Below are 12,637 nucleotides of genomic sequence, written 5' to 3'. Positions count from 1 at the left end.
TATTAAATATTTACAAGTTGTAGTTTTCATCTTGGTGGCACCGGCAACAAGTTTTTCACCGGTACACACGACCTACAGCTAACGAACACCGTTGACCGATGTGATCTCACGCCGGAAACAACTGGTGTTAGTCCATGACGTATACATTGATCTGCAAGTCTGTATACTTTGCAAGAACTGCTTCGGTGTCTTGCCATGGCACTCCGAATATCCCCGCGTTGATCTTTGGCATGTTGATGACAGCTTTGCCGTTGTCTGTTTCAACGTCGATTGCCTTTAATTGACCAACGAGATCATGCACTGCCTCATCCGTGAGCGCCACAATCTCCTCTGGTGTCTGCTGAAAGTCACTGGTGAACAAACAGGCAATGTAGATCCTATTCTTGTCAAAATCATCACCTTTCAACAACAACGAGGTTCCGAGCAAGTTTCGATTCCCGTGGCAGTATTCGCTGTACTGTTGATTAGCGTGAGGAAACTTGCGTCTAAACACAGCTGCGATCCCGCCGCCCCAGCTTCCGCCAGTGTTGCAAGCGTGTGCTAGTATACACGGTTTACGGGCTGTATGGCTAAACAAGTCGCCCTTGATGTATTTGATTGGCATTCGGAAAATTGAGAGAGAAGAAAAGCAACTGTGGGTTGTTACATTTTTACAAACACTGTTTCTCCGGGGGACACATGCCCCACCCCGTTCCAAAAGAACCCCTTTTCACTGCCGCACCCAAACGCATTTTCAAACACCTGCTCTTGTGCGAGACGTGACCCATACGACGTCTCCTCGTAGCTGCTCTGGAGTGCGAAACAGTCGTGGTATTTCGAAACATCGTGTTGCGGCTGGAACCGGTGCTGGGGAGTCACCATGTAGAACTCTATCAAGTCACCTACACTGGGTTGTGCCTCCGCTGATAGCGCGATTATGTCAGCTTTAGCTCCCCATCCCCCGCCACCTGCAACCACTTTGAATCTATCAACGTGGGTGGTGCCCTGTTTCCTCACCTTGACATACACTTCTGTATCTTTCGACTTGAGGCTCATCAACAGATTGTTCTCTTCTAAAAACTTGGCAGCTGGCTTGTTCTCAACCTGTTTTAGTAAATTACCCACGCATTTTGTAATTTTGAACGACTCGTTCGGGTATAGTGGAGTCCAATGGTCTTCGACAATAGCTCTTGAGTGTCGTGGTATCACGCCATGCGGTAACTCCAAGCTCAACTCACACAAGTGCTGTCCCGAGAGGCCCATTTTCGAGTCAAAGTAAAACAAGGTGATGATTGAACCCGAGGAGAAAACGGTGTTTGCAAGAGTAACCCGTGCCTCCATTTCATTCTTCAACTTGAAACTAACGCTCCCGGTGATGTCCTTCCAGTTTTTTCTCGCAGAGACAGGGTTGATCCCGTCGCTTTCGCGTGGCGGTTTGTTGATGTCGTCTTTTTCCTCAAGTAGCACCGACGTGCCGATTTTCATTTCCTGCTCAAGCCACAACTCACTCACACCGTTCCTACTTGAAAACGGAACCATTGTGTCGATGCCCGCTACAACAACCTGTAGTCTGTTTGTCTGGTGTAGATCGATGGCATCTTGAATGATGTTGGGTAGGCACGTCGGTGTCGAGAAAACTAGCACCGACTTGGGGGTAACGTTGCTTGGAGGAGTTAGTCTAAAGTCAACGGGGTTTACTGTTGTTCGTGCATGGTGCTTGAATGCTGGAGAATGAACGAATCGTGCTAGTTGCTTACGGATCATCTTGTTGGTGTCTATAGAGTGGTTCTATATATTTCGCAGCACCATTTTTTTTTTTCCGCCCTAGGTCAATTTTCGCTTCTTGAATCCCTCGGCACCCTCGTCATTATCCCGATGCAGAGCTTGCTTAGCTTTGGCGAATTCCGATTCCAAGTCAAAGTCCTCATCGCCCTTGTTTTCAACCCCCCTTTGAGTCTCCTTTTCAGCCTCGGCTAGTTCCTTTGCCAAGTCGACCCCTTCACCACCATGAGCCAAGACCTTTTTCAACACTGGGCCCCACACTCTATCACCCCTTTGGAAGTTCTCCAACTCAAACACATTGCGACCCAAAACCCATTCCGACTGCTTCGTTCTAACAAGATCCACCATATACGCAGAGGAGTCCATTGCACGGCCAATGTCACTGATTAAACTCCGGATATAGGTCCCTGACGATACATCGGCGGTGAAATGGAACATGGGCAATTTGTCCGGATGGCTCTCGTCCTCTGACAACAACCGTGGCTTGCACTCTTGAGGCACTCCCCCAGTTTGCTCAAGGTACTGTTTGGAAAAATACAATGGCGAGTCGTTTAACGTGGGGTTGTTCATCAACGCATGTTCTTTTGCGACGCCGTTTTCATCCAACTCGCTTTCCAATCTTTTAAAGTCATGTTCAGTGGTGAGGAGGTCCTCCTCACACACTTTGATACGCCCCACGTTAACCTCTCGCACTTTGATATCCCTCGGTATGGGTTTCCCCTCTCTCGCGTATTCATACAAGGGCTTGCCGTCCACTTTCAACGCGGAGAAAATCGGTGGAGTTTGTTTAATGTCGCCAACAAATTTCTCCGCCGCGTGTAAAACCGAGTCTGGTGTTATATGTGCTATTTCATTCTGAGACACAATCTGTCCCTCTGAATCACCCGTTGTCGTGGCAATACCAAGCAATGCCTTGGCTTCGTAGGTCTTTTGGCACTCGGTGAGGTAGTACTGTAGCTTCTTTGTACCTAGCCCAACGCCAACAACCAACACCCCTCTCGCTAAAGGGTCCAACGCGCCCCCGTGCCCGATTTTCACCTTGGCGTTGGCTATTTTCTTTTTGGCCTTGTTTTTCCACTTCTTGTCCTGGCCCAAGTCGTAGGACATCTTGTCTCGTATCGCTTGCATATCCAGGGCAAACACTTGCGACTTGGTGAAGATTTCTTGTAACTCTGCAATTATGTTGGCTGAGGTTCTCCCACTGGGTTTGTTTATGGCAAACACACCGTTCATGACTTGCTTCATCGTGGTGGTGGTTGAAGTATCTACAGGTTACGAGGGGATGAGGTTGGAAACTTGTATATCCAACTGCGAAAAATATTCATTTTTGGTTAGTATTTAGCGCGCCGCCATAGACTTTGAAGGATTACACGTACTGACAAATATGCTGTTTTCCTTGGTGAAGTGATTACCAAGTCGACTCCGTCTTTTTGAAACTGTTCATTCTGATGTCTGATAAACGCTTCCAATTTGGTAACTTGTCTCCTGGAGTAAGTGTACAAATGACAAAAGTTCATCAACAGGAGGAATAACCCGCCAGTCAAGACGTTGCAAATGTTTTCACAAAGAGTCCATACTGAGAACGGGTTGAAGGCTAGTTGCAACTTGAAGTTGATGGTGGTGACAAGTTTGAGCAAGTCTTGTTCCGATATGCGTTGCCGGAGCTGCAAGATTTCAGATGTAACTCCAAACTCATGCTGATCAAACGTGGCCATGACCGAGTTACTTTCCTCTGATTTGATTGCCCCTGGCTCTTGCCCTGGGTAGAATATAGAGAACTGCGGTATCAAGTCCGAGCACTGGATATCATAACAACGTGGTATTCTTACAACCCTCGTGTGCTTGAACGACACGGATGACTGGTCTTTGTAATGGTTGGGAAAGTGGTTTACGACTACCACGGGCAGTTCAGAACCACCCAGCTGCGACACTAAATACTCATGGTAGTTAAAGAACACTAGATCTGGCGGTGTCTCTTGAGCATTGCCAATGTTGTACTTGTCATTGACATGGTTTGTCATTTGGTAGTTGTGGTGGGTGGCACCTAGCAGGTGTTGATAAACTGCGCAACAAAAGTGAAGAGGTACTAGCAAAGAAAAAAAAAAATCAAGCCTTCTTCACCGACTCTTTTCTTTCTTTCCACCATGTTTTAATCAGCTACTATCCCTGGTATGTTACAAATCTCTATCAACCTTGTTCATGATGATACTGAGTCGTTAGGACTCCATAGCATAAACCCAGCTCAATTGATATTTTGTTTATGATAAAAACCGTTTATTCAAATCTATCTGATATGTACAAGTAGTGCTCTAATGTCTTTGACAGACTTGCTAACATTTGCCCAGGCTCAACCATCGAGGGGTTTTATACAGTTTTTTAAAATACATTCACTTCCAGCAACTGAAACCATTTGTAGTGCTCTCAAAAAAACACCCACAGTGTGTTCACGAACCCACCCTGGTGTCGAATCGCGACTCGTGAAAATTGCAAAATTTTCTCCAGAGAGTGCACGTTTTCTCTTCCCATCAACGTAAATGATCCCCAGACGAATAGCAAGACCGTTGTTGCGCGGGCATGTGTTGCTGAGTGTAGGGGTAAGAGCCTTGCCTCCGAGACTAATCCGGAGTCAAACAACCACTCTGTCGGAATCAGTTGAGCCGTCAAACACGCCCATTCATCCGTCGAAAACAGCTGCCAAAAGAGTGGAGAACCACAAGTTGAGAGACATTACCAAGCAAATCCAGGAGACAATCAGCTCGGGAACTGGTTACCACGAAATAAAAGACATTCTCGAGGAAGGAATCACTTTTCTACGTGAGATACGCAAACAGGAAAACATCCCGGAAATCGCCTTATACAATGCTTTCCTTCCCTTGAGCATTGAGTTGTTCCAACTAGCAAAGCAGAATGGACAAGATCTCAACGAGGTGTTGCAGTTTCTCACCCTGCACCAGATTGCACACCAGTACCATTTTACCGAAGTTGCCATATCGCTCTTGCAGAATAAGCCAGACCCCGCTCAGTACCACAGGGTGATGCAACTATGGGCCAGGTACTTGGAGTACAAAAACTCTTCACCTGTGTTTGTAGGGATGAGCCTTAAAGACGGGGAAGCCAAGTACACTGGGTACCATCTTCCCAACTTGAGCTACTACGCATATGTCATGGCCTGCGAGGGCGAAGGACTCACCTATTCAGAAGAGAACGCCAAAAAATTTTCCAACAACGACACTGTGCCAGCTGTGTATATGTTAAAGCGGACCCTTGAAGAGGTCAAGGTGTTTTCCAAACCAGAGTTTGCGAAATTGAAACGCGTGTTGGATGAGTTTCGATTAGGGCAGGTGAATCCCAACAGTGCCAAAATGCTTCAGAAAATATATTCATTGCGTGACAGAAGGGAGCTCGACAGTATATACGCCGAGATTGTGCAAGTCTCATCCAAGCAAGGGATCAAGATCGATGAACGGGTCTTGGTTGCCATGATGGACCGATACTTTTACATTGACGAGTACGACGACGTGTTTAACATGTTCCAAAACATCCTCAAGTCCGGAATCAAGCCATCGATTGGCGCTTGGAATGTGGTGTTGCGCGCCACAATCAACCCCAACAGATTCGCGAAAGCGTCAGCAAAGCAAAAGCGTGAGTTTATGAGTAACTTTAAAAAGATGTTGGCCACTATAGAAGCAAGCAAAGTGGCTTTTGACGAGGAGACTTTGGGCAGCATTGTTAGCGCTTTTGCGATTGCCAATGACTTTGACTCTGCTGAACAGCATATTAAACAGCACCCACAACTCAACGGCAACGCGGCAAAGGATGGTGTCTTGTGCGGCCTCGTTTTCAACCACCGGATTGACGATGCCGAGCACCGGATGCGCGAGTACATGAAAGAAGGCAACTACAAACCTAGCGCCACTGTATTGAACATGTTCATGTCCCACTATGCGCAAAAGAAAAACTACAAAGCCGTGCGTGGCATCAACGAGTTTATGCAAGAGCACGGCATTCCCGAGACGGTGCATTCGTTGACCACCTTGGTAGGCGCGTATGTCAATGCGCTCATTGACAAGGGGAAAACACCGAGCTTTGAAGGGATCTTGCACACTTTGAAAGGCGCCACCAAAAACGAGCACACTCTTTCAGCGGTGCTCAACGGGTTGGTTGACTCTGGGAACATGGTTGCTGCTAGAGTGCTCTACAAGCACATGATGGAAACAAAACCCAGGTCCAGTGCCATTCAAAGTAAGATGTTGCAAGGGGAGTTGTCCCATGGGGATATCCCGATTGCAGTGCAAATTTTCGATTACTACATCTCCAATATCAACAACGATGCGCGGATCTGGAACATCATGATCAAAAATCTTCTCACCAGAGACACGCCGCTCGCATTAGAGTACTACAGGAGGATGAAGAACGATCCTGGAGTGAGACCAAACAGGTTCACCTACTACTTCATCCTCAACTACTTACTAAGCAAACGCAACCACAAGTTGATCTCGCTCGTTCTCGCTGACATGGCCGAGTTGCCCGATGCAGACTACGTGCCGGAAATGGTCAAGATGCTCTCCAGAGTCAGCAAGTTTGTTGAGCTCCCGCCAGCTATAGCACAAAAATTGCTGAAACATGTAAATAATTAATCCTGCTATATATAAAGACTAAAACTGATCTGCATCTCCCATGGCTTTTCTCCACACTGGCCCTGCAAACGAGACAATTCTATCACGTATACTAGCCACATCGTCCAACGCGGGACGGGTGTCCAACATAAACGCCGGCATGCCCGTTTCTTCATCATCGGGAGCGCCATAGTAGTCAATGACATACCTCACTTTTTTCCAGCCCTGGTTTCTCCCCTTGCTTCGCAACACGTACCAATCGTGTCTATCAAACGGTGGCACCGTGTTGAACGTGTCGGGGAACAACCCACCTAACCACAAGTACACTCTTGCCTTTGGCGAGAGATCGTGCGGTCTACCTGTAAACTGTTGCAACCTCGGCTCGACCTTTGTTTCGTTAGTGTACTTGTTTTCCCACTCCAAGATCTGCTGCCAGGCGCCTTCGTTGAGGAAGTTGTGGACCTCCACCATCGACGTCACCGCATCCTCGGGTATTCCCTCGCCTTTGCCCTTGGCGAGCATGGCGTTGAGCATTTGCTGTGGAGATGGATACTCCCAGAGCCCTTGGTCCAGCGACTCGCCTCGTGGGATCGTGGAGATGGTTCGCTCGGTTGACAACTTGATCTTTTGGCCCGGTGCTCGCTCGCTTGATATAGCCATGGGCATGTTGTTCAAGGGATTCAACACTTGATCGTTGCTGTTGCTTGGTTGGACGGGGCAAACAGATGGCCTGGATGAACTCAGAGATTTCAACGATGTGTAATCGACCGGGCATCCCAGTGACTTTGCAGCGGAAGGTGTCAGAGCGGACTTGGTTTCCGTCTTGTCTGCCCAGAGCCAACCCATGATGAATGCTTATCTTTGCAGTTGAGAGAGTGATGCGATGCGAAATGGAGAAAGAGGAAAAAAAAAATGGAAATAAGCGTGATGACCGAGATTGAGCAAAGGCAGGTGGGGGGGGGCACACCTTGGATGCAAGTGACACACCAACGTTGAGTGGTTGGTGATGTGAGTTCGGACGATGTCTATCCTGGCTTTTTCCATCATTGGTGAATGCAAGATGGCCTTCAAGTGACACAGGCCTGGAGTATGCCCATGTCACGTGACCATAGGTGTTGATGTTCAAACACCATGCAAATTAAGCAAACCAGTAGCTTCCACCGAGGCTTCCACGCAGCTGTTTTACAGTACAAGTCCGCCTTATGTCCAGGATAAACGTATCCCTTGGTGTCGAGCTGACACTTTTTTTTCCTCCATCCCTTGCCTATCCTCAAAACCATTTGACAGTGTGAGACACAGGGTTCACATGGATGGGGTGTAACATGCAAGTGGCGCTACAATGTGGTAAAGTGGGAAAAGAACGTCACTTTATAACTTAAGCACAAGGGTAGTGGGTAGTGCCAGTGATACTGCATTCTTTGCATTTGCTTTCTTCTACATGTGCAATTCGGAGAGGTGGAGAAAGGGAGGATGCCCTGACGTTGTCGGCTAGAACTCATCCAGGGTCTTTTCCGTACACTCTTACCGCATTGAAGTTGGAAGAAGTGTGAGATTGCCCCCGAATTTGACCTTCAGAGCTTTACGCTATTCCTTTAACTCAGCTACAGTTTAGTTGGCTCCCTCTCTTATCAAACTGAGGCGTATCACGTTGGTTTATCAAAACGATTTACGATACAAAGCCCCCCTGGAGTGTTTGATCACTCCCAGTTGCTGCAGACAACGCTGTCGTGAGGGAAGGACTCATAGGCGTTGCGGCAGAGCCTGTGAGACTGCACCCATTCTTCGTCACGGGCATGGAGTCCATTGTTAGCTCAGCTCGGGTTAAATCAAGCAAAAGAGGAGAGACGAAAATGTGGGCCAGGATCGCGCGTCACGTGGGTGTCACGCTCACAACATTTTTTTTTTTTATGTCTGCGACTTTTTGCTTTTTCGTTTCTCGCTGCCACACGACAGACTCCGAAGCAGCCAGCGCCAGACAATTTGAAAAATATACATCTGCACGTATCTGGAACTTTGCAAAAGCCAGTTTAATAATGCTCTTCCCAATTCGGTGAAATTGTCCTTGGATACTTTGATTATCACCAAGAAAAGAAAAGGGGGGGGAGGACACCTATCCCTAGTGAACCCAGTGCAACAGCCCCTATTCGAAAACGTGCTAGCAAAGAGGAAGCCACAACCGGGAATGAGAGTATCTAGAGTACATCCCTCACTTCTAGACTCAGCGGTTTGCGTCTTGCATCCCTGATCGATGCAGGGATGTTTGATCCTCCCTTCTTTTTCAAACTGCCCATTATCTAGACTCGAGTTGGGCTTGCCCCAGCTGAATCCAGCTTGTGGCCCAGACAGTAACATCCCGTTGGTGCTATTCCGATAAAGATCTCGGGGCATATTCTCCTCAACCGAGTTGTAGCGGAATCTGAAGCCGAGTCGTTTTGTGTGTGAATACGGACGTATAAAAGCACGGCGTACATTTACGAGATCTAAACTCTATGCAGCACAGCTTAAATATAATATGATATTATGTTTCTTCTAGCAGTGTCGCGACACTAAGCACGACACTATTATCGACAGGCCAAGGGTGGAGGGTTAGTACAAAATTATATATATAAAGATCACTCCTTTGGCTCAACTATTTTCTTCTTATCCCTTAGCGAGTTGTAATGTTCACCTAGTCCATACGAGTGCTTATAATACCCCAACTGCAACTCGGGCTCCTGCTCCTCTTCACTTTCGTTGATCTTGAGAGACGGGGCCCCCGCCATGTGGATGGTGACGCAGCAATGGAATATCCTCGCCAACGCCAACACTTCCATATCGGACCCCCACATTGCCGTTGTTCTTAGTTCCAGGCAGTAGTTATCGACGTCCCGCACTTTGCATGTGGTTTCGTCAAACAAAAACGGGACAAAGTCGTCCTGGTTCGCCAAGATGTGGTCGCTGGCCAAGTCGCGCAACTCTTGGATCGATCGTTGGATGTGGTGTCGTTCCCGGAGCTGGTCTTCAATCGCGGCGAATAAACAGTGTCCATCGGGTTTGATCTCGTGTAGTTCCAAGTTGTGTAGCAGGAGGAGCTGGTTCATCGAGTCGATTTCGATTTGTCGATAGTCGGTTGTGTTTAGTGCTTCCTCGCGGGCCTCCCGCTGCATCTTTTCAATCTCGGCCTTGCGCTTGTCTAGTCTTTCCTTCTGTCGGTTTCGCCTCTTGCAGGGAGCAGCATGTGATGCCTCGTTCGATGTGTCCAGTGGTGTCTCCGGTGCTAGGGACATTTCTGCTAGTAGCTGCTCGGGAGAGACACCATCGTCGTTTTCTTCGCCACCAACGTCGTCGCTTTCATTCAACATTGCTAGCTCTGCAGCATGCCGTTTCTTTAGACTAGCATCCAACTCCTGGCATTTCTCAAGCACGCTCTTTCTGTTCTTCTTTGTCGCTTGTTTCTTCAACCCTGTGATTGTCGCGATCAAGTCCTTGTTCTCCTTCTTGTGACGTTGGATCAACTCCTCCATGGTTGTGTTCCTTGAGCTGAGTCTGATGAGAAGGCACCTTTTGTGTTGTGAATAGAGAAAATTTTTCACCTTGGATTGTAACACTTGATGGTGGATGGCTCTGGAATTTTTCTTTTTTCTTTTTTTTTTTTTTTGCGTCAACATGGTGAGAAAAAAAATGTCAGCGTTGATGAAATGGCGCACTAAGACGCAATTTTTGAGTTGCACTTGAAAGGGGTCAACCAATTGATCCAGTTTACGTAAATTTGGTTGCGGAACGGTTGTATCACTTAGAGGCTTGGTGACTTTAGTGTTTAGAGACCTTTAGATCACTCCACTCCAGTTGATAACAACGTTTGGCTCTACGCGCGGACACCAACGTGGTCTGTTCAAAGCCTCGGCATATTCACAACCACGGCACGCTTTGTTGTGCGCAAAGGATGTTTCGAATGGCTTATTGTGTGTGGGCTCCTTCGAGGTAAACACCGCAGCCGAGAATGTTGCATTATTTTGTGGGATCTGGTTGCGGGAGCTTCGCAACCAACGGCAAAGTTTCTGCGAAAGAGCAATCCCGGTGATGTGGTGGCATATTCCTTGGAAGCCGTGCTTGAGCTGCCAGTGGAAAAACCAAGTGTCAAACTTCCGTGCTAGCAAACGTACATCTTGATAAAAAAGGGGGCGATAGCTCAACTCAGGTGTTTCAATTTTCACTTCTTTGTTTCGTTGTGCCTCCACAATATATCAGTTTCTGTCTGCTGTTCTTGTTCTCTGCGGTTAGTTCTCTCTGGTGCCAACTAAAATCAGAACTTTTCTCACATCTTGAACTTATGAGCTTTTGCTGTATTGCGCGGCACAAAAAGGACTCCGAGCTGGCTTCTGTTTTCTACGCAATACAGCAAAGCGTCTTTTCAACTCCTCTAGGAAGCAAGACGGAGTGGTTAAGAGAGAAAGCAGTGGACTGTTAAAGGCCCCTGCGTTGTGCTCTAGAGGCAGTCGACTTTGGAAAGTTTACACTGGCTCTATACCTGCAATAACTGTCAGTTCTGCTCTCCTTTCCTTTGGTGGACACGGACATGGCGTTGGAAGGTTAGTAGTTTCCACGTGATGCACGCTAGGTTATCTATAAATGTTTTAGCGTGTAGCAGCTCCACTATTGGTTGATTGTTCCCGGGAGGGCGCGATCTGCACTTGTTCAAACCAGACAGCAATCATTCCGTCTGGCTAGACTCGAGGGGGGAGGGAGAACGGGAGCTACTGCTTCAGGATAAACTTTTACCAGGGGGGCAGTAAAGCCTTGCTTGTGTTCTTTTTTTCAGTTCAGCTCCAGCCAGGGATAAGGAGGTCAAGATGACCACGTTTTATATGACAGAGTCCACGCTAGATGGTGCTCTCCGGCGTGTGTGAGAGGGAGGTAAGCGGGATTTACCCCTCGAGACACATCCGTAAACAGACCACCTTATCGGTTTTTCGGGTTCGTCTTTGAGATTGTTTCTGATGCAGTCAATGAAGCAGCGTTTTAGCTTTCCTCTAAAGAGAACACCAGGTTCCAGAAAAAAATAGAGTCAAACGTTGTTGTTTTGGTGATTGAAGGATAAGGATCACTAAAATTGCAAGATCAGGCGATGAAAAATACACCAGTTCGGTAGCTCTTGTACTTGTAGAGATTTGCCTTAGCTGGGCGCAATTTGTGGTTGCACACAATGCAAATCCATGTCTTTATCACAAAAGCACCTCCTCGAAAGGAGAGCATGGAACACTGTGATACAGTAATGAAGCTCAACCAAGCTCATCTCATCGACCCCATGAGAATTTTTTTTTGCAGCACACAAATGCGTGAAAAAACCGGTGGGTGGAAAGGGACACAGAGAGCATCAGTTCAGCCGGATGCATGTGGTCTGCACTGACAACTACCGAGCTTTGTCAGTTCGACCGTGCGAACAATTGACCGAATTGAAGACACCAAAGTCTAATAAAGTTTACATGTCTGGCCATTGTAGATCTTTGGCTTTTTGCAAAACCCCAAACCTTGCGGATCTCACCTTTATGGGTGTTCCAACTATCCTATCCAAAATTAAAACTCTATAATCGGCAAAGGCAGAGAGTAAGTTAAACTTTACCCGATTCTGCTGATTGGTTGACCGATTGGTTGACTGAGTGCAACTCTAGCAGCAGCAGCAGGCGTTGCGCAATTGGGCTCAAAGATCGTCACCGCGATGCCATCAGGCGGAGTGAGACGCTTCTCCTCCCCCCTTGAACGTACCTAGCCGCTTGTCAAGCCTCCCGGTGCGAGATTAGGCAGAAGAGTCGCCCGCGGGAGATCGTCACCAGTTTTTTTTTTTTCTTTTTTTTTTTTTCTTACCTTTTAGCTCTTCGTGCCCACCACGAGATACGCGCGGCCCTAAATCTCTTCGTTATTAATAGTAGCTGCTTTGAGGTTGGACATTAGGGTTCGAGACTTGGGTTTTTATACTGTCGGGACTGGTTGAGACAGAGGCAGCTGGCTTGGTGCCTGGAATACAGGCTGCACCGGTACAGTAGACTACAACGAAAGCACCAATGAACCACCACCGCTACTCGATAGCCGAGAGAAAATAAATGCAACAAGATTCTTTTTTCAACAGCTCATTTGCACACTCCAGCGGTTGTAATACAAAGGAGATTGCAAAAAAAAATCTTGGACAAAAAAAGAAGAAGCGAGGAGAAGAGCGAGCAGGAGTGGGGGAGGGAGGAAATAGGGGCAACGACACTGAAACCAAGAGCCCGCACAGTTAGCGTCAC

At 47.4% G+C, this 12,637-nt stretch overlaps 7 protein-coding genes across 7 annotated transcripts; 1 reads left to right on the top strand and 6 right to left on the bottom strand. All coding sequences in view use genetic code 12, as the record gives it.

Moving 5' to 3' along the window:
- Positions 1–127: 127 nt before the first annotated feature.
- On the bottom strand, positions 128–604 carry LODBEIA_P31230 (uncharacterized protein; the record flags this gene model as incomplete). The annotated part of the gene is made up of 1 exon (XM_066973199.1): positions 128–604. The coding sequence occupies one exon, from the start codon at positions 602–604 to the stop codon at positions 128–130; it is 477 nt and encodes a 158-aa protein (XP_066830061.1).
- A 38-nt stretch (positions 605–642) lies between these two features.
- LODBEIA_P31220 (uncharacterized protein) lies at positions 643–1,743 on the bottom strand (the record flags this gene model as incomplete). Its single annotated transcript, XM_066973198.1, has 1 exon — positions 643–1,743. One exon carries the CDS (start codon positions 1,741–1,743, stop codon positions 643–645), a length of 1,101 nt encoding a protein of 366 aa, XP_066830060.1.
- A 60-nt stretch (positions 1,744–1,803) lies between these two features.
- LODBEIA_P31210 (uncharacterized protein) lies at positions 1,804–3,006 on the bottom strand (the record flags this gene model as incomplete). Its single annotated transcript, XM_066973197.1, has 1 exon — positions 1,804–3,006. One exon carries the CDS (start codon positions 3,004–3,006, stop codon positions 1,804–1,806), a length of 1,203 nt encoding a protein of 400 aa, XP_066830059.1.
- An 86-nt stretch (positions 3,007–3,092) lies between these two features.
- On the bottom strand, positions 3,093–3,782 carry LODBEIA_P31200 (uncharacterized protein; the record flags this gene model as incomplete). The annotated part of the gene is made up of 1 exon (XM_066973196.1): positions 3,093–3,782. One exon carries the CDS (start codon positions 3,780–3,782, stop codon positions 3,093–3,095), a length of 690 nt encoding a protein of 229 aa, XP_066830058.1.
- Positions 3,783–4,295: 513 nt separating this feature from the next.
- LODBEIA_P31190 (uncharacterized protein) lies at positions 4,296–6,398 on the top strand (the record flags this gene model as incomplete). Its single annotated transcript, XM_066973194.1, has 1 exon — positions 4,296–6,398. The coding sequence occupies one exon, from the start codon at positions 4,296–4,298 to the stop codon at positions 6,396–6,398; it is 2,103 nt and encodes a 700-aa protein (XP_066830057.1).
- Positions 6,399–6,416: 18 nt separating this feature from the next.
- On the bottom strand, positions 6,417–7,223 carry LODBEIA_P31180 (uncharacterized protein; the record flags this gene model as incomplete). Its single annotated transcript, XM_066973193.1, has 1 exon — positions 6,417–7,223. One exon carries the CDS (start codon positions 7,221–7,223, stop codon positions 6,417–6,419), a length of 807 nt encoding a protein of 268 aa, XP_066830056.1.
- Positions 7,224–8,989: 1,766 nt separating this feature from the next.
- LODBEIA_P31170 (uncharacterized protein) lies at positions 8,990–9,880 on the bottom strand (the record flags this gene model as incomplete). The annotated part of the gene is made up of 1 exon (XM_066973192.1): positions 8,990–9,880. The coding sequence occupies one exon, from the start codon at positions 9,878–9,880 to the stop codon at positions 8,990–8,992; it is 891 nt and encodes a 296-aa protein (XP_066830055.1).
- Between the last annotated feature and the right edge of the window lie 2,757 nt (positions 9,881–12,637).

The sequence above is a fragment of the Lodderomyces beijingensis genome (assembly GCF_963989305.1).
Source record: "Lodderomyces beijingensis strain CBS 14171 genome assembly, chromosome: 4".
Lineage (NCBI taxonomy): Eukaryota > Fungi > Ascomycota > Pichiomycetes > Serinales > Debaryomycetaceae > Lodderomyces > Lodderomyces beijingensis.
The sequence above is the reverse complement of the archived record's forward strand: the minus strand, read 5'-3'. Positions and strand labels throughout refer to the sequence as shown.